Source organism: Malus sylvestris, chromosome 5, assembly GCF_916048215.2.
Source record: "Malus sylvestris chromosome 5, drMalSylv7.2, whole genome shotgun sequence".
Classification (NCBI taxonomy): Eukaryota; Viridiplantae; Streptophyta; class Magnoliopsida; order Rosales; family Rosaceae; genus Malus; species Malus sylvestris.
Window position 1 is genome coordinate 29449644 of NC_062264.1, and position 20642 is coordinate 29470285.

At 40.7% G+C, this 20642-nt stretch overlaps 2 protein-coding genes and 1 pseudogene across 2 annotated transcripts; all 3 read right to left on the minus strand.

Moving 5' to 3' along the window:
- Nucleotides 1-933: 933 nt before the first annotated feature.
- Nucleotides 934-15283, minus strand: LOC126622152 (chloroplast envelope quinone oxidoreductase homolog). The gene is made up of 4 exons (XM_050290814.1): nucleotides 15122-15283; nucleotides 14814-14955; nucleotides 1919-2010; nucleotides 934-1781 (listed from the first exon to the last, which is right to left on the minus strand). The coding sequence occupies exons 1-4, from the start codon at nucleotides 15194-15196 to the stop codon at nucleotides 1086-1088; spliced, it is 1005 nt and encodes a 334-aa protein (XP_050146771.1). The 5' UTR covers nucleotides 15197-15283; the 3' UTR covers nucleotides 934-1085.
- Nucleotides 15284-15565: 282 nt separating this feature from the next.
- On the minus strand, nucleotides 15566-17482 carry LOC126622722 (quinone-oxidoreductase homolog, chloroplastic-like; annotated as a pseudogene).
- A 327-nt stretch (nucleotides 17483-17809) lies between these two features.
- On the minus strand, nucleotides 17810-19749 carry LOC126622153 (chloroplast envelope quinone oxidoreductase homolog). Its single transcript, XM_050290815.1, has 4 exons — nucleotides 19597-19749; nucleotides 19094-19235; nucleotides 18781-18872; nucleotides 17810-18684 (listed from the first exon to the last, which is right to left on the minus strand). The coding sequence occupies exons 1-4, from the start codon at nucleotides 19669-19671 to the stop codon at nucleotides 17998-18000; spliced, it is 996 nt and encodes a 331-aa protein (XP_050146772.1). The 5' UTR covers nucleotides 19672-19749; the 3' UTR covers nucleotides 17810-17997.
- Between the last annotated feature and the right edge of the window lie 893 nt (nucleotides 19750-20642).

Below are 20642 nucleotides of genomic sequence, written 5' to 3' on the forward strand. Positions count from 1 at the left end.
TTCAGGAATTTTCCGTGTTCACAATAAAATCTACCTATTTTTTTTATATATATAATTCATTCAATCTTTTTTCTAATTCATTTTTTAAATTTATGTGGGTACATTCTATTTCTTTGATTTGAGAATGAATTCATGTCAAGTTTAATAGAAGAAATTTAATATGTACCCATGTTTTGGAGCAATAATTTTTTTGTTAGTTTTAATGAACGTACCCATGTATGTATGTGTATGTATGTATGTACACACACAAAATATATTGGAGAGTATAATTTATCTTTAATATTTTTTTATCCCATAAATTATAGGTTTTATTTAAAATCTCATTAATATAAATAACTACAAATTTCATTTTTAATTTAAAAATAAAATAACCTACATAGAAATACATTATTACATTAATGTCAGGGACTTCGATCAAAAACGGAAAATCACAAAAGTTTCAGTAAAAAAACATTGATAATTAGGGACCGCATCCAAAGTCTCCCAAAATTTAATGACCGAGGCAATAGCGGATTCAAAATTTAAACTTTGGCTCTTTTAATTTAAAAACCTAAATTTTGAAAATAAAAATTTTAGCGCGCGAACAAATTTCAGTTGATTCATGGAGACATTTCATCGAACACTTAGTGAGCTTGTTGTCGTCAGATGAACTATATTATGAATATGTTAACAGATATTGACATTTGCTGAAGCTATATGACAAGTGCTATGGATAGCATTTGTAGAATATTATTGACGCAACCTACCGAGTACTATCAAGATATGCTTAGAGGGGATTACATCAAATACTGATCCCAATGTGCATCTGCCCTTGAACTAACATGGTCATTTTATTTTGGATGGAAAATTAAATAGAAATTGGATGTCAAAGATCTTCGGCCAACTTTGTATAACTTGTATCAAAAGCACTGTCAAATATACTTTACAAGAAAATGAACATAAATCAAATAATCCATATCATTAACAATACAAGACCCACACATTAAACTATTAGAAATATCATATAGCACACAACTAAAGCAACTGTATCAGACAACTCTTGCATTTATAATTTGTTTTAGGTTACAAGACTATATTTCGTCTACTTAAGCCTCAACGATGACCTTCCCGGTTGCATGTCCATCCATACTCTTAGCCCATGCATCTTCAGCCTTGCTCAGAGGATGCGTCGAGTCGATTACCGTCTTGAGCTTTCCTTCCTTCACCAACTTAACAAGATACTCAAGGTTCTCAGCCTTGACATCAGCAAACAGCGGCACCAGCCGCTTCTTCGAGAAGGAGAGTTTCTTCAGAGCAAAAGTAAGAAAGGCACTTGGACCGGGAGTGATTGCTATGACCTTCCCGTTGGAACTCAAATTAGGCTCAAAAGTTGACCAGGGAACACCGGTACTGGTTGTGCAGTGGACCACGGCATCATATTTCCGACCAGATGGGCTCTTCAGAGCTGCTCCTTCTGGGGTCTTGTAGTCAAGAACCTCATCTGCCCCTAAGCTCTTGACAAATTCAACGTTACGAGCTCCACAAGTGGCCGTAACATGAGCATTACCGAGCTTGGCTAATTGGACTGCATACTGACCCACACCGCCAGAGGCAGCAGTAATCAATATGTTCTTTTGCTGGCCACTTCCGTCAAGCTTGACCCGAGCAGCTTGCGTGAGACATTGGTGAGCTGTGACGCCAGCAATAGGTAAGCCTGCAGCTTCAGCTGCTGAAACTTCTGGTGGCCTGGCCGCTGTCATGTTCTCATTAGCTGTGGCGTACTCAGCCAGTCCGCCTCCAATCTATCCATATGTAAGATGACAACAGAAAATTGAGGCATAGATATAACAAACGAGATCTAAATGCTAAACTTCTTATATGCACAATGAGCTATTCAAAAAGGGGAAAAAGTAACCAAAGGATTAAGATGAACACTCACAGCAGCGGTCAGATATGCCACAACTTTGTCGCCCGGTTTGAACTTTTGGACGCCCTCTCCAACTTTTACAACCTCTCCAGCAACATCAGTAACTATTTTCAATGATATCATTACACGATGTCAACAAACCAACCTACCAGCCTAAGACTCTCAGACATGAATGTTAGGACTCTATTGAATTGTCACTGAGCATAATAAGGACTATCATACGTGGAATTAATTAATTAAAGTCAAAACCATTTAAAGGATAAAATCCCTTATTTGTAGGACACTAAATGCGTGCTTCAGTTGTGGTTTAACAACTGACAAACGTGGAGATTTTTTAGGCTTTGACGATCCCACGATAGTTGGGATGCAGTTGGGTTCATAAGCCTATACAGGAGGTGTCCCTGCTCACGGGAAGATTACATCAAAAACAAGATCTAGAACTATCGCTAGGGTTTTGATATCAGGTTCCTCAGTGAGTAGAAGACTCTCTGTGTTGCTGTTTTGTTGCTTGTATCATGACGTCCTCAGGTATGATCATACTCAGACTCCTCAAATATATATATGTATATGTGAATGTTAATTGTGATCCTTGGCAAAGACTAATCAGTTGTAGGTCTAACATTTGGTATCAGAGCAAGGTTAGTCTACTTGGATTCAAAACTGTTTTTTAGTTTAAACATGTCACATATAATCCTCAGTTGAAGAATTTTAAGGGAGCAAGACTTTGCACCGATGCACAACTGCTTAGAAGATCACATCAAAATGGGATTTTGTCAAGCATTGTTGCATGAATTAGGTCGCAGGACATTGTAATTCATTTATCATAACATACATACTGCTCTCTTCAAAAAGGGAATATATGAATGGTTCGATTAAGTGAATTAGGGCATAGTGGTTATTTTGATATTAAATTGATCTAATTCTTGTCCAAAGACCTGAGTTATGAAGGTGTTTAATATTAAATTAAGTAGCTATGTCAATGAAACTTGTAGTAAAGTGTTTCTTGCCCAAAGGTGTTACCTTGTACTACATGCAGTTTTCATTGTTTGTTTCACTAACAAATTAATGACGTCCTCAGTGAATCCCATGTCCCTGAATTTTTCCTCTATCGAGCCGCTCAATGGAGGAAATTACAAAAAATGGAGACAAGATGTTGAGATTATTTTAGGACTGATGGACTACGATTTGGCACTTAGAGAAGATGAGCCAGCACCAGTGGATGTAACTAGCACAGCTGCTCAAAGGTTGAAATTTGAAAAATGGGAAAAAGCTAATCGCATGGCATTTCTTGTGATAAAAAGATCAATTGGGGAAGCTGTGAGAGGGGGACTACCTGCCAGTGACAAAGCAAAGAATTTCCTTGAAGGCATTGAGGCAAAGTTCAAGGTCTCTGAGAAAGGAGAGATAGGAAACCTCATGACAACCCTGACTACTTTGAAATTTGATGAAAGTCACACAGTTAGGGAGCACATACTGAAAATGGTGGAGGCAGCGGCAAAGCTCAGTGATCTTGAAGTGCCTATTGATGACTCTTTTGTGGTTCATATGGCTCTTAACTCTCTCCCTGAGAGTTATGAGCAGTTGAAGACATCCTACAATGCTCAGAAAGAAAAATGGAGTTTGAATGATTTGATTTCAATCTGTGTCCAAGAGGAGGCAAGGATGAAACAAGGAAAACAAGAGGTTGTCAATATGGTGAGCACAGACAAAGGAAAGAAGCACGATGTGTTTTCTGGTAAGCCAAGCAAACCCTTTAACTTTTCTCACTCTGCTGGAAATAATACTCTCTCCTCAAAGGGACCTCAAGGTTTTAGGGTGGATATGGAAAAGGTTAAGTCTTATTTTTGCAAGGAATATGGTCATTTCAAAAGGGACTGTCCAAATACTTTCGAAATGAAAGACATGGGTGATGCTACTTTCGTGCTTGGAATAGAAATAATTAGGGATAGGAAAAGATGCTTACTAGGGCTCTCGCAGAAATCTTATATAAAAAAGGTCCTGAAAAGATTCAATATGGAGAGTTGTGCAAAAGGTGAAGCCCCAATGAGCAAAGGAGACAAGTTTAACAAATCTCAATGTCCTCAGAATGATATTGAAAAGCAAAACATGTCCAACAGACCCTATGCTTCACTTGTTGGAAGTTTAATGTATGCACAAGTTTGCACGAGGCCGGATTTGGCTTTTGCAGTTAGTGTGCTTGGGAGATTCCAAGCAAACCCAGAGGAATATCATTGGACTGCTGCCAAGAAGGTTGTTCGATACTTGCAAAGGACCAAATCCTACATGTTAGTATATGGTAGGATTGAAAGGTTGGAAGTGATTGGTCATTGTGACTCAAACTTTGCGGGATGTGAGGATGATCGAAGATCAACGAGTGGGTATGTTTTTCTAATGGCTGGAGGTGCTATTTCTTGGAGAAGTGCAAAGCAGAAAACTTTGGCTACTTCAACAATGCAGGCAGAATATATTTCATGTTTTGAAGCAACCCAACAAGCCATGATGTTGAAGAATCTTATTTCAGAAATGAGGATAGTTGACACAATTGCGAAGCCACTTGTAATATATTGTGACAATAAAGCTGCTGTGTTCTTCTCTAAAAACAACAAGAAATCTTATGCAGCTCGATTAATGGATGTCAAGTATCAATCAGTCAAGGAGAAGGTGAAGGCAGGAATGGTGTCTATAGAACACATTGACACTACTTTAATGTTGGCTGATCCCCTTACAAAACCGTTGGCAGTGGGAGTTTTCAAGAATCATGTGGCAAACATGGGCGTGGTTGAATCCTTTGATTCAGCTACTGTATGGAAGTAAGGGTTATCTTTCATTTGATTTCATCTTTTGTTAAAATAAAGCTTGAATTCATGTACTCTTGAATTTTACCCTGTTAATGGTTGAGGTTTTATTTCAGCTATTGTATATATGTACAAATATATGTATGCAATATATTGAAATGTTGTGGACTGACGAAAGATTCGGACTAAATGTGCTTGGTATTATAAGCATTCCATTGGAGCTAAACAAAAGCTTGACAATGGTGGACTGCTCTGATCAGTGGGAGCATGGAAACAAAGTTTTGAATTTGTTTCGGTAATTATATCATGCATAAGTTATTTTGGGTGATGTGATCTTAGGGTGCTTGTACGAGTTGATGTATAAGATTTTCTAAGGTTCATTTCTTTGAAATAATTTATGGCAGATATGCAAAGGGATTAATGGTTGTGTTGACAAAAGTGATCACTAAGGGATTAATGCGTTGATAAAGGATATGATCAGTGATAATTCAAGTGGGAGAATGTTAGGACTCTATTGAATTGTCACTGAGCATAATAAGGACTATCATACGTGGAATTAATTAATTAAAGTCAAAACCATTTAAAGGATACAACAACAACAACAACAAAGCCTTTTCCCACTAAGTGGGGTCGGCTATATGAATCCTAGAACGCCATTGCGCTCGGTTTTGTGTCATGTCCTCCGTTAGATCCAAGTACTCTAAGTCTTTTCTTAGAGTCTCTTCCAAAGTTTTCCTAGGTCTTCCTCTACCCCTTCGGCCCTGAACCTCTGTCCCGTAGTCACATCTTCGAACCGGAGCGTCAGTCGGCCTTCTTTGCACATGTCCAAATCACCGGAGCCGATTTTCTCTCATCTTTCCTACAATTTCGGCTACTCCTACTTTACCTCGGATATCCTCATTCCCAATCTTATCCTTTCTCGTGTGCCCACACATCCCACGAAGCATCCTCATCTCCGCTACACCCATTTTATGTACGTGTTGATGCTTCACCACCCAACATTCTGTGCCATACAACATCGTTGGCCTTATTGCCGTCCTATAAAATTTTCCCTTGAGCTTCAGTGGCCTACGACGGTCACACAACACGCCGGATGCACTCTTTCCATCCAGCTCGTATTCTATGGTTGAGATCTCCATCTAATTCTCCGTTCTCTTGCAAGATAGATCCTAGGTAGCGAAAACGGTCGCTTTTTGTGATCTTCGCTAGATTGCTCCGGTCATTAGTGTGGATAAGTATATAAATGGATAGAGATAGGAAAGCAAACACAAGATGTACGTGGTTCACCCAGATTGGCTACGTCCACGGAATAGAAGAGTTCTCATTAATTGTGAAGGGTTTACACAAGTACATAGGTTCAAGCTCTCATTTAGTGAGTACAAGTGAATGATTTAGTACAAATGACATTAGGAAATATTGTGGGAGAATGATCTCGTAATCACGAAACTTCTAAGTATCGGAGTGTGGTGTCGTCTTGACTTGCCTTATCTGTCTCATAGGTAGATGTGGCATCTTCTCTGGAAGTACTCTTCCTCCATCAGGGGTGGTATCTTTAACTGGTGGAGATGCACAAGGTAATGTATCAATTTCACTTGAAGCTTACTTGTAGTTTCAGGCTTGGTCAAGCGCGATACAAACCATGTAGTAGGAGTCTCCCAAGTCGCCGAGCTAGGGGGTCTGCTGAAAGAGGTGACAGACAAGGTAAGCAATCAGAGCTCCGACTGATTGTTCACCTTCTCCCCATCTTGCAGCAGCATGAAGGATAAAGAGAAGAAAAATGAGAAGAGATGATATGAGATACTTTTGCTTTTGAAGAAGTAACTTTCCACAGGCTTATTCTTGAACTGAGCTGGAGGGTTTTCTGGTTTCCTCCAGAGTATAAGGCCGACTAAAGAATTTGAGGGTCAAAACAAGTCCATCAAATCTAGAGTACGTTCCACCCTGCTGATATGGGATACTTTTGCTTTTGACAGAGTAATGGATGTATCGGCACGTGTGCTGTTACGCTTGTCTCCACATGCTTCCTTGTATCCTTCACACTTGCCCTATCTGTTCCTCAAGCAGATGCGGAATCTTCCCTGGAAACATAAGATGTTGAAGATGAGTACTCGAGAGCAATGCCAGGTAAGTAATCAGGTAAGGGGTTCCAGGCAGTCACTTCCTGGCTGGAAGCTTGATTCCAAGTGCTGACTGATTGCTCTCTTTCTCCTTGTCTTGCAGGTAAAAACAATGCCAAAAGAAAAGACAGGGAAAAAGCATGATATGGGATACTCTTGCTTTTAACCCTGATGATATGAGATATTCTTGCTCTAGTATAGCTTGTTTGCAGAGGTATTATCGGGGGGGGGGGGGGGAAAGAAAGCTGAATATTTCGAAAGGCTTCGTTGGGAGTGCCCTCTCAGATATGATGAAGGGTTGAGCATTTTTGCAGGTCTGCCTGTCCGTTGGGGATGGAGGTCGACATATATAGGAGTCTCCCTAACAACAAGTAGTAATGCTATTCCTTTACCCTGCTTGGTCATAGCACGGTAGTGGGAGCTGCCAGTTTCACATGTTTTAACTCTGTCAGAGCACTTTGAAAAAGTGGTCTGTGGTATCTGGCTCTCGAGATTCGGAGAACGATGCCTCTTCGATTTTTGAGAAAGCAATCATGATGGGGGTCTGACTGTCGAGATTCGGAGAGCAGTGTCTCTTCGATTTTTGAGGAAGTAATCATGTTGGGAGTCTGGCTCTCAAGATTCGGAGGGCGGTGCCTCTTCGATTTTGGAGCAAGCAATCTTGTTGGGAGTGTTGTCTCGAATGTGAGTAAAGGTTGGACATGTTTGCTAGTCTACCTTGCCACGAAGCACAAAGGTTGACACACAGGGACTTTCCAATTATCCAGCAATGGTACTGTTCCTTTACCCTCTCTTCGATTTTGAGAAAGTAGTCATGTTGGGAGTCTGGCTCTCGAGATTCGGAGGACGGTGCCTCTTCGATTTTGGAGCAAGCAATATTGTTGGGAGTGTTTTCTCGAATGTGAGTAAAGGTTGGGCATGTTTGCTAGTCTACCTTGCCACGAAGCACAGAGGTTGACACACAGGGACTTTCCAATTATCCGTACTGTTCCTTTACCCTTGTGGGTAATAATATGGTAGCTAGACCTTCAAAATTTATGTGTCTAAACTTTGTTAGTGCTGTTTCTTTGCTATTCTTTTACCTTTCTTGGTCAGAGCGATGTAGTGGGAGCTGCAAGCTTCACGTGCTCAACTTTGGCAGAGAACTTTGGCAAAGTTATCTATGGTACCCATGAGTTATTGTTGCGTGTGGGAAGTGGGTGATTGAACAGTAAGATTCATGTGCTTTCTACTTCACCAGAAGTCTTCGACAAAATGCCCATAATTTCTGCAAAGCTGAGTGTGCGTGTGACAGGTGCTGACAAGGCTAGAAAAGTAGGTGCCTCTTCGATTTCTGAGATCGGCCCTCGTGGTCTCTGAGCAGCCCAGCTTTTGAGAAAGCGAGCGCCTCTTCAATTGATTCGGAGAACGATGCCTCATCGATTTTTGAGAAAGCAATCATGCTGGGGGTCTGGCTCTCGAGATTCGGGGAGCAGTGTCTCTTCGATTTTTGAGAAAGTAATCATGTTGGGAGAGTGGCTCTCGAGATTTGGAGGGCGGTGCCTCTTCGATTTTGGAGCAAGCAATCTTGTTGGGAGTGTTTTCTCGAATGTGAGTAAAGGTTGGGCATGTTTGCTAGTCTACCTTGCCACGAAGCACAGAGGTTGACACACAGGGACTTTCCAATTATCCAACAGTGGTACTGTTCCTTTACCCTTGTGGGTAATAATATGGTAGCTAGACCTTCAAAATTTATGGGTCTAAACTTTGTTAGTGCTGTTTCTTTGCTATTCTTTTACCCTTCTTGGTCAGAGCGGTGTAGTGGGAGCTGCAAGCTTCACGTGCTCAACTTTGGCAGAGAACTTTGGCAAAGTTATCTGTGGTACCCATGAGCTATTGTTGCGTGTGGGACTACTTCCCCAGAAGTCTTTGACAGAATGCCCATAATTTCCGCAAAGCTGAGTGTGCGTGTGACAGGTGCTGACAAGGCTGGAAAAGTAGGTGCCTCTTCGATTTCTGAGATCGGCCCTCGTGGTCTCTGGGGAGCCCAGCTTTTGAGAAAGCGAGCGCCTCTTCGATTTCTGAGATCGGCCTTCGTGGTCTTTGAGCAGCCCAACTTTTGAGAAAGCAAACGCCTCTTCGATTTCTGAGATCAACCCTCGTGATCTCTAAGCAGCCCAACTTTTGAGAAAGCAAACGCCTCTTCGATTTCTGAGCAGGCGCCTCTTCGATTTCTGAAGCTCCGTCGAGTGCAGATTTTTATAGGGGCTGGCATTAAGTTCCAAAGCAACTTGAATCTCCACCAGTAGAAGCTTCATTCTTGCACTTCTAAGATCTTGATTTGTCCGACCTCTTCTCTCTTCAACACCTTTGAAAATGTCTGGCCCCTCCGACCGTCGTTTTGACTTGAACCTTGTTGAAGAGGCAGCCCTGCCTTCTCCAGACAACATATGGCGCCCATCCTTCGTCTCCCCAACTGGTCCTCTTACCGTTGGGGATTCCGTGATGAAGAATGATATGACCGCTGCGGTGGTGGCCATGAACCTTCTCACTCCTAAAGATAACAGACTACTTTCCAAACGGTCTGATGAGTTAGCTGTTAAGGATTCGCTGGCTCTCAGTGTTCAGTGTGCAGGTTCTGTGTCTAATATGGCCCAACGCCTATTTGCTCGAACCCGCCAAGTTGAATCATTGGCGGCTGAAGTGATGAGTCTCAAACAGGAGATTAGAGGGCTCAAGCATGAGAATAAACAGTTGCACCGGCTCGCACATGACTATGCTACAAACATGAAGAGGAAGCTTGACCAGATGAAGGAAACTGATGGTCAGGTTTTACTTGATCATCAGAGATTTGTGGGTTTGTTCCAAAGGCATTTATTGCCTTCGTCTTCTGGGGCTGTACCGCGTAATGAAGCTCCAAATGATCAACCTCTGATGCCTCCTCCTTCTAGGGTTCTGTCCAGTACTGAGGCTCCAAATGATCCCCCTCCGGTGCCTTCTCTTTCTGGGGCTCTACCGACTGCTGAGACTTCTCCTAAGCAACCTTTGTGAAGGCTCCCTCTTGTGTGTTTATTTTGACTCATGTATATGTACATATTTGTAGCTTATCGGGGATATCAATAAATAAGCTTTCCTTCATTTCAACGTATTGTGTTAAATACACCAAAGCCTTCTTCTCTAAGTTCTTTGAATTTTCTTTTGTTGAAGCTTGTATGTTGAAGCTTTCTGAGTGGAGCATGTAGGTTAGGGTAGTGTTCCCTTAATTTCCCGAGTGAGGAAAACTTCTCGGTTGGAGACTTGGAAAGTCCAAGTCACTGAGTGGGATCGGCTATATGAATCTTAGAACGCCATTGTGCTCGATCCTGTGTCATGTCCTTCGTTAGATCCAAGTACTCTAAGTCTTTTCTTAGAGTCTCTTCCAAAGTTTTCCTAGGTCTTCCTCTACCCCTTCGGCCCTGAACCTCTGTCCCATAGTCGCATCTTCTAATCGGAGCGTCAGTAGGCCTTCTTTGCTCATGTCCAAACCACCGTAACCGATTTTCTCTCATCTTTCCTTCAATTTCGGCTACTCCTACTTTACCCCGGATATCCTCATTCCTAATCTTATCCTTTCTCGTGTGCCCACACATCCAACGAAGCATCCTCATCTCCGCTACACCCATTTTGTGTACGTGTTGATGTTTCACCGCCCAACATTCTGTGCCATACAGCATCGCCGGCCTTATTGCCGTCCTATAAAATTTTCCCTTGAGCTTCAGTGGCATACGGCGGTCACACAACACGCCGGATGCACTCTTCCACTTCATCCATCCAGCTTGTATTCTATGGTTGAGATCTCCATCTAATTCTCCGTTCTTTTGCAAGATAGATCCTAGGTAACGAAAACGGTCGCTCTTTGGTATTTCTTGATCTCCGATCCTCATCCCTAACTCGTTTTGGCCTCCATTTGCACTGAACTTGCACTCCATATATTCTGTCTTTGATCGGCTTAGGCGAAGACCTTTAGATTCCAACACTTCTCTCCAAAGGTTAAGCTTTGCATTTACCCCTTCCTGAGTTTCATCTATCAACACTATATCGTCTGCGAAAAGCATACACCAAGGAATATCATCTTGAATATGTCCTGTTAACTCATCCATTACCAACGCAAAAAGGTAAGGACTTAAGGATGAGCCTTGATGTAATCCTACAGTTATGGGAAAGCTTTCGGTTTGTCCTTCATGAGTTCTTACGGCAGTCTTTGCTCCTTCATACATATCCTTTATAGCTTGGATATATGCTACTCGTACTCCTTTCTTCTCTAAAATCCTCCAAAGAATGTCTCTTGGGACCCTCTCATACGCTTTTTCCAAATCTATAAAGACCATGTGTAAATCCTTTTTCCCATCTCTATATCTTTCCATCAATCTTCGTAAGAGATAGATTGCCTCCATGGTTGAGCGCCCTGGCATGAACCCGAATTGGTTGTCCGAAACATGTGTCTCTTGCCTCAATCTATGCTCAATGACTCTCTCTCAGAGCTTCATTGTATGGCTCATTAGCTTAATACCCCTATAGTTCATGCAATTTTGTACGTCGCCCTTATTCTTGTAAATAGGCACCAAAGTGCTCGTTCGCCACTCATTTGGCATCTTCTTCGTTTTCAAAATCCTATTGAAAAGGTCAGTGAGCCATGTTATACCTGTCTCTCCCAAAAGTTTCCACACTTCGATTGGTATATCGTCTGGGCCTATTGCTTTTTTATGCTTCATCTTCTTCAAAGCTACAACCACTTCTTCCTTCCGGATTCGATGATAAAAAGAGTAGTTTCTACACTCTTCTGAGTTACTCAACTCCCCTAAAGAAGCACTCATTTCATGTCCTTCATTGAAAAGATTATGAAAATAACCTCTCCATCTGTCTTTAACCGCGTTCTCTGTAGCAAGAACCTTTCCATCCTCATCCTTGATGCACCTCACTTGGTTTAGGTCCCTTGTCTTCTTTTCCCTTGCTCTAGATAGTTTATAGATATCCAACTCTCCTTCTTTGGTATCTAGTCGTTTATACATATCGTCGTAAGCCGCTAACTTAGCTTCTCTGACAGCTTTCTTCGCCTCTTGCTTCGCTTTTCTATACCTTTCACCATTTTCATCGGTCCTCTCCTTGTATAAGGCTTTACAACATTCCTTCTTAGCCTTCACCTTTGTTTGTACCTCCTCATTCCACCACCAAGATTCCTTTTGGTGTGGGGCAAAACCCTTGGACTCTCCTAATACCTCTTTTGCTACTTTTCGGATACAACTAGCCATGGAATCCCACATTTGGCTAGCTTCCCCCTCTCTATCCCACACACATTGGGTGATTACCTTCTCTTTGAAAATGGCTTGTTTTTCTTCTCTTAGATTCCACCATCTAGTCCTTGGGCACTTCCAAGTCTTGTTCTTTTGTCTTACTCTTTTGATATGTACATCCATCACCAACAAGCGATGTTGATTAGCCACGCTCTCTCCTGGTATAACTTTGCAATCCTTACAAGTTATACGATCCCCTTTCCTCATTAGAAGAAAATCTATTTGTGTTTTTGACGACCCACTCTTGTAGGTGATCACATGTTCTTCTCTCTTCTTAAAGAAGGTGTTGGCTAAGAAGAGATCATATGCCATTGCAAAATCCAAGATAGCTTCCCCATCCTCGTTTCTCTCCCCAAAACCATGGCCACCATGAAAACCTCCATAGTTGCCTGTCTCCCTGCCCACGTGTCCATTTAAATCTCCTCCTATAAATAACTTCTCCGTCTGAGCAATTCCTTGCACCAAGTCTCCAAGATCTTCCCAAAATTTCTCCTTCGAACTCGTATCCAACCCTACTTGAGGTGCGTACGCACTAATCACATTGATAAGTTCTTGTCCTATTACAATCTTGATTGCCATGATTCTATCTCCTACCCTCTTGACATCTACAACATCTTGTACCAAGGTCTTGTCCACGATGATGCCAACACCGTTTCTCGTTCTATTTGTGCCCGAATACCAAAGTTTAAACCCTGAGTTTTCTAGATCCTTTGCCTTACTACCAACCCACTTAGTTTCTTGTAGGCACATAATATTTATCCTTCTCCTCACCATAACTTCCACTACTTCCATAGATTTTCCCGTTAAGGTTCCTATATTCCACGTTCCTAAACGCATTTTGCTCTCTTGAACTCTACCCTTCTGTCCTAGCTTCTTCACCCTCCCCCGTCTAATAGGATCAAAGTACTTCTTTTGTGTGTCTCGGGTAAAGTTGATAGGAGCATATGCTCCCAAACAACTTTGAGTGGAGTCGTTCGAAAAGAAGTTTCTATGGCCCCCTTGCTCATTTAACACTGCATCCGGGTGCCGATGGAGATACAGCGACCCTTGCTCACTTATCACTGTGCTCGGGCCACACAGCGCGCCACTTACGGGTGATGCCCTAGCTTTAGCGCGATTTTGTTCTGGATTCATTTTCATAAGGATTCGACGTGATCATGGAGTGCCGGCTGTCGACTACCTGACGCCCTCCCCCTCCTCCTTTATCCGGGCTTGGGACCGGCCATGTAAGACATAGGCGGAGTTTCAAAACCATTTAAAGGATAAAATCCCTTATTTGTAGGACACTAAATGCGTGCTTCAGTTGTGGTTTAACAACTGACAAACGTGGAGATTTTTTAGGCTTTGACGATCCCACGATAGTTGGGATGCAGTTGGGTTCATAAGCCTATACAGGAGGTGTCCCTGCTCACGGGAAGATTACATCAAAAACAAGATCTAGAACTATCGCTAGGGTTTTGATATCAGGTTCCTCAGTGAGTAGAAGACTCTCTGTGTTGCTGTTTTGTTGCTTGTATCATGACGTCCTCAGGTATGATCATACTCAGACTCCTCAAATATATATATGTATATGTGAATGTTAATTGTGATCCTTGGCAAAGACTAATCAGTTGTAGGTCTAACAATGAATGCATAAACCACAAAACAACTCGTCTCGCAATATAGGAGCAATATCTCTCCATTTTAAAGTCAAAGCATAAATTTGTTTCATAATCCAGCTAATTTATCTACCTCAAAACTATCCAAATACTTCAATGTATGATGAGTGTTTTATTAACAACATGAACTAATCTGTAACCATTATGCCCAATTCTTTAAAGAGGGCAATCTCTTTGGGACACCGAGTAGAGCATGATTTTGTTTCAAACGCCGTAGTAATTAATCAACATTAGGTAGCTTTATTAATCAGTTCAATGTTGTCGTAATTAATCAAATTTAGGTAACTTTACTTTATCATCAGTACATTGCCTGGCCTGCGGCAGTTTATATGACACGAATTGATTTATGAAGGATCCTCAAACGTTAATTGACTGGAACAGGATGATTATTGAAGAATTTAACAAACCTAAGTAACTAAACTTCACCAAATTCTACAGGCAGTGAAAGAAAATTTGCAAAACAAGCACTGCATAGTCATATGAGGAAAACTTTTGAAAAGGAGGCAGGTAAAAATCTCGAGTCTTTAGTTATTGTCGAGAGATTTTTCAAGGTGCCCAAAACACAGGGTGGAAGATCACATGTTATTATACAATTGGAGGAAAGTTTTTTTTTTTTTCAAAGTGTTGAAATGTGATGTTCCGTCCTGTGTTTCAGACACACTAAAAAATATGTCGTTATTGTCATTGTATAAACCGTTTTTACCAACATCAACTTCGAATACTTTGAACAGGTAAAATACACAAGTACAAAGGCCTTGTTTGGCTTCGAGGGCTGGACATGAATAAAAATGGATGTCAAACTTTTCAAATGTTTTGTAAGTTTAAGGTAAAAGATGGGTTATTCAAGTAGGAAACCTAATCAATTTTTTAACTTCAACTGAAACAACATTTGGGAGTTGTTGACGTGCATTTCTCTTTTATAACATACATTAGAATATAGAGTTATCCCTTTCAAGTTTCAACTCAATCTTAGATACCAAATAAAACAGGTCAAAGTTCCTACCAAGGTGATCAACTTGATTACTTACCAGGTATATGAGGAAATTTTTTGGGCAAAAAAGGTCGTGCCACGCCTTTCTGAATTTTCCAATCCAGTGGGTTTATACTAGCTGCTTCCAATTTCAGCAAAACCTCGCCTTTCTTCGGAGTGGGTATTGGAACCTCTGCATGCTGCAACAAATTTCATAAATAAAATACAGATACAAAAATTATAAAACTCTACTTTTTTTTCCGTTATAGAACTCGAGTTTTTTTGTTTCAAGCCAACGAACATTGAGCACTTCGTAGAAAAAAAAAAAAAGAAAGGGAAAAATGTAACAGATAAAGAAAAAGGAACCTGTAAACCAGAAGCTCCTCCACCATAGCGGACGTACTGCACCGCATGCATAAGCTTGGGCGCCATGCCTGCCATGCAAACCCTAGTGGGAACTGTTAAAATATTAATGTTTAAGTTGCTATTTATATCAATCTCTATACGTAAAGCCAGCAGGCCAATATATACAACCAGAACCAGGACATGCTTGTTGAGAAAAGTCAGATAGATGAAAAGTCAAGCCTTGAAGAAGAAGAAGTTGGAAGTCAGAATTTGCAACTCTCTACAATAAAAGGTGATGAAAAGAAAATTCACAAGTGAGAAAGTACGAACTGAAAACTCTCCACCACCACACAAACGACGGCATTAGCTGTGTAGGGGGCCATATGATCAGAGAGGCGGAACGAAGAGTCGCCTCCCGTGTGGTGAGAGAAAAGTCTTCACCAAATAAAAGCTTGTAAAAGAGAATTTTGGCACGGAACAATCAGAATCTATTAACAAGAAAATGTGAACATTAGATCCCAAACCTTATCATTTACAATACAAGACCTACACATCACTGGAAGATATAACAAATGACACAACTCTAGATAAGTGCATAATGTTTGCATATCCCATTAAAAACCACTAAGATGTATCTTGTCTACTTAAGGCTCGACAATAATCTTCCCAGTCGCATGTCTATCGATACTCTTAGCCCAAGCGTCTTCAGCCTTGCTCAGAGGATGTGTCGAGTCGATCACTGTCTTGAGCTTTCCTTCATTGACCAACGAAACTGGATACTCCAAGTTGTTGAGGAAAATTAGAGTACACAACTCTAACACAAATATTGGAGAGACAAAACAAGTAAACAAATTATTTGTATTACACTCACAGAATATTACAACACAACAACTATCAAGGGCATAACTTAGAAGCTATGACACTCTCTTTTTCTAAAGACACACTCTAGACCACTCACACTCTTCACAAAACTACTCACTCACAAGGCTTCTCACTTTCTTACTTAGCTCTCTCTTAGTTTCTAGTTTCCTCTCTTACTTTCTTACTTCATTACTACTTACTTTTCTTACTTTCCACCATTACATATTTATAGGCTTGCTAAACCGACTTACTAAGGGGTGGTTTGAGAGTAAGGTGCTTAAAAAAAAAAGCACCCATGAAAAAAAGCTGTGAGGGTTTTAGGTGTTTGGTAAACTGAAAAAAAATGGCTTATTTTGGAAGCTGCTGTGAGAATAAGCTGAAATCAAAGGAAAAAGCTGAAGCTGCTATTTGCAGCTTTGGAAAACTGGTTTTTTTTTCAAAGCACACGGAGCTACAGTGCTCCTTTAATGAAAAGACCCACTATCAGACTTTTTTTTTTTTTCCAAAAGCACTTTTACAAAAAAGTTTACTAAACACTCTGCTGATTTATTTCACAACCGCTTATTCTCACAGTAGCTTTTTTTTCAAAGCACAGCAATACCAAACCAGTCATAAATCGGTGAAATGGACTCATTTCATCCTAGCCATTGTTCTAGACTTTTCTACAAACAGCCCACTGACATGGGCTGTGTTTATGACCACACATTTGTTACAATAGCTAGAAAAAGAGAGTGTCATAACTTTTTAAGCTATGTGGTCTAGCTTATGTATGCTTTTTACTTTGATTTTTCACCATGGGGTAAACTTTATTCTTTGGGCTCTTTGGGCTCGTGTTGTACTTTTAACACAAGTTCTCAGCCTAATTCAAGAGCAGTGGCACCAGCTGCTTCTTTGAGAAGGTGAGCTTCTTCAGAGCAAAAGTAACCAAGGCACTTGACCTTCCCGCTGGCACTCAAATTAGGCTCAAAAGTTGACCAGGGAATGCACAGTGGACCACAGCACCATATTTCCGACCGGATGGGCTATTCAGAGGAGCTGCTCCTTCTGGGGTCTTGTAATCAAGGACCTCATCTATCCGTAAGCCTCTTGACAAATTCAATGTTAGAAGCTCCACAAGTGGCTAACATGAGTGTTTCCGAGCTTTGCTAGTTGGACTGCATACTGACCCACACCACCTGATGCAGCAGTAATAAAAAAGCTCTTTTGCTGGCCACTTCCGTCGAGCTTGACCCCTGCATTGCGTGAGACTGGTGAGCTGTGAGACCAGCAATAGGTAACCCTGCAGCTTCAGCATACTCGGCCAGTCCACCTCCCTTTTATATGGTAACAAAGTGAGGCACTGGTGATAGCAGTGACAAACACATGGAGACCGAACTTAACCAAAGGAATAAAATGAACAGGTACAGCTTGGGAAAGATATGCCACAACTTTAATTGTCGCCCGGTTTGAACTTTTGGGTCCCTTCCAACTTCTACAACCTCTAGCTCCAGCAACATCAGTAACTGTTTTCAATAACATCATTGGTCAATGTCAACAAACCAACTTACCAGACTCACAGACATGAATGCATAAACCACAAAACAACTCAACTCGCAATAAACACACAGCGTATGCTTTATGTGTGTTTATTGTTCGCCTATTTGTAGACTTAAAAGAGTTTAAGTTTATAGACTTCAAGAGTTTTTCATATTCACATCGATAAGTAACTCCAATGTATAGGTATTACACATTGGCCCCAAGTAAACAGCCAAACAATTAACATATTTACAATAATAACCCTTGGATTAGTCTACCAAAACAAAGCTTGTAAAAGATAAATGTTTGCAGGAAAGTATCAGAATTAGCGTATTGACAGGAAAATGTGAACATTAGATCCAAACCGTATCAGTTGCAATACAAGACTGAAGACCAACACATCATTGGAAGACATAACATAAGGCGCACAACCACCTGTATGAGATAACTCTTGTTTAAGTACATGAAGATATAGTTTACATTCCATTAAAAATATCAGTATGATGTTACATCTTGTCTACTTAAGGCTCGACGATGATCTTCCCGGTCGCATGTCCACTGATACTGTTAGCCCAAGCATCTTCAGCCTTGCTCAGAGGATATGTCGAATCAATCACTGTCCTGAGCTTTCCTTCCTTCACCAACTTAACGAGATACTCCAGGTTCTCAGCCTTGGCATTCATGAGCAGCGGCACCAGCTGCTTCTTTGAGAAGGTGAGTTTCTTCAGAGCAAAAGTAACCAAGGCACTTGGACCGGGAGTAATGTCTATCACCTTCCCGTTGGCGCTCAAATTAGGCTCAAAAGTTGACCAGGGAATGCCGGTTGCACAGTGGACCACGGCATCATATTTCCGACCAGATGGGCTATTCAGAGCTGCTCCTTCTGGGGTCTTGTAGTCAAGAACCTCATCTGCCCCTAAGCTCTTGACAAATTCAATGTTCCGAGCTCCACAAGTAGCTGTAACATGCGTGTTTCCAAGCTTTGCTAGTTGGACTGCATATTGACCCACACCACCAGAGGCAGCAGTAATCAGTATGTTCTTTTGCTGGCCGCTTCCGTCCAGCTTGACCCCAGCAGCCTGCGTGAGACACTGGTGAGCTGTGAGGCCAGCAACAGGTAAGCCTGCACCTTCAGCTGCTGATACTTCAGGTGGCCTGGTCACTGTCAAGTTCTCAGTAGCTGCAGCATACTTGGCCAGTCCACCTCCCTTTTATACGACAACAAAGAAAAGTGAGCCACAGATGATAGCAGTGACAAACAAATGAAGATAGGATTTAACCAAAGGAATAAAACGAAAACTTACAGCTTGGGAAAGATATGCCACAACTTTGTCGCCAGGTTTGAACTTTTGGACCCCCTGTCCAACTTCTACAACCTCTCCAGCAACATCAGTAACTGTTTTCAACAATATCATTAGCCAATGTCAACAAACAAGAGTGTACAAACCACAAAACAACTCGTCTTGCAATATAGGAGCATAATTTGTTTCAGAATGTTGCTAATTTATCTACCTCACAACTCTCCCCAACAACACGAAACTGATCAAATTCCGGTAAATGTATCAATCAGTTCAACGCTGTAGTACTTAATCAAACACCGGGAAAAACAGAAATTACCGGGTGTATAAGGGAATTTGCGGGGCAAAAAAGGCCGCAACATGCCTTTCTGAATTTTCCAATCAATTGGGTTTATACTGGCTGCTTCCAGTTTCAGCAAAACCTCGCCTTTCGTCGGAGGGGGGATCGGAACCTCTACATGCTGCAACAACCATACAATTTTGCATAAACAATTTATTAAGGTAGCTCTCACATGTACTACTTTCTCCATGGATTTTTATTGCCCTTCAAAATCAAGGGCACATATTCAATCAACATTGCAGCATTTTCTCAAGAGTTATCATTCATCTCTTCGGTTTTTATTTTATTTATTTGGGATTTCAGAGCCTAATTATACAAGTAATACATTTTCTTTTTACACCGAAGAGTATTGAGCATTAATGAAATCCCAGAAGCAAAAATCACCAATAAAATAAGAATAAAAGACATGAGAAATCTACAAAATAATGTTTTTACAGAAAAATAGAGAATCAAAAAGAAGGCGACAATCGTAAAGAAAGAACCTTTAAACCAGAAGCTCCTCCGCCATAGCCGTCGTACTGAACCGCATGCATAAGCTTCGACGCCATTGCTGCCATCCCCTGAGTCGGCAGAGAGATAGAGAGGGGCGACAGAGAGTGCGTGTGTGTTTTCCTAGATTCTTTGCGGGAGCGGCTTTAGACGTCTTGTATACCAGACGTGGACGCACAGCAAGTTGCCAAGTGTTATATTATTGTGAATGACGGAAATAACCTTTTATTTTATTATATTGATGTTTCGGTTTTCGATTTTTCTCAATTTTTTTATTACCAAAATATAAAATTTGGTGTTTTAAGAAAAGAGATTGTTATTGGTATTCTAAAAATCTCATTTTGCACTCCAAACTTTCTATAATTAGAAAGAAAAAAACGCTTGTGAGAAATGTAGAATGAGATTTATGAAATGTCCCTTAAGAAATTCTATGTAATTCAATGAAATTATATGTAATTAAATATTGATCACTTATCGTTAAAATAGTAAAAACGAAGTCAAATATATATTGACCTCAAATCGATCAAATACTAAAGCATTGTATCCCACTTTTTCAGGGCCTAAAAAAGTGAGTAATATTATTCATACTATGTTTTTGTACCACATTTTCATATCATCTTAAGTGGCATTTGAGGTGGATCGTTTATTTCTTGAAAAATTATGATAAAAAAATTGTATGCGGAGATTTATCGAAAAAAAGAAAATTATATGCAAAGAGTACTGACTTTTTAATATAGTAAGCTAACTACAATTTACATCATAATTTTACAATTGTATCAATTTACATCTTTTGAATATTTGAATGTACTAATATCCATTAAGTTGATGAGTTTTTCAATCAATGTGGTGCATATATAACTTACAAATCATCGCAATTACGGATTTCATAATTACCATGTCATCAACTTGATGAAGATTTAAACACTAACAAAATGGTACAAGTCAAAATCTTAGGGGGCAATACGAAAAAAATATAGAGGGTGTAAAATATATATAGCCATAATATAATAGGATGTATGGGATGCACACCCAACAATAC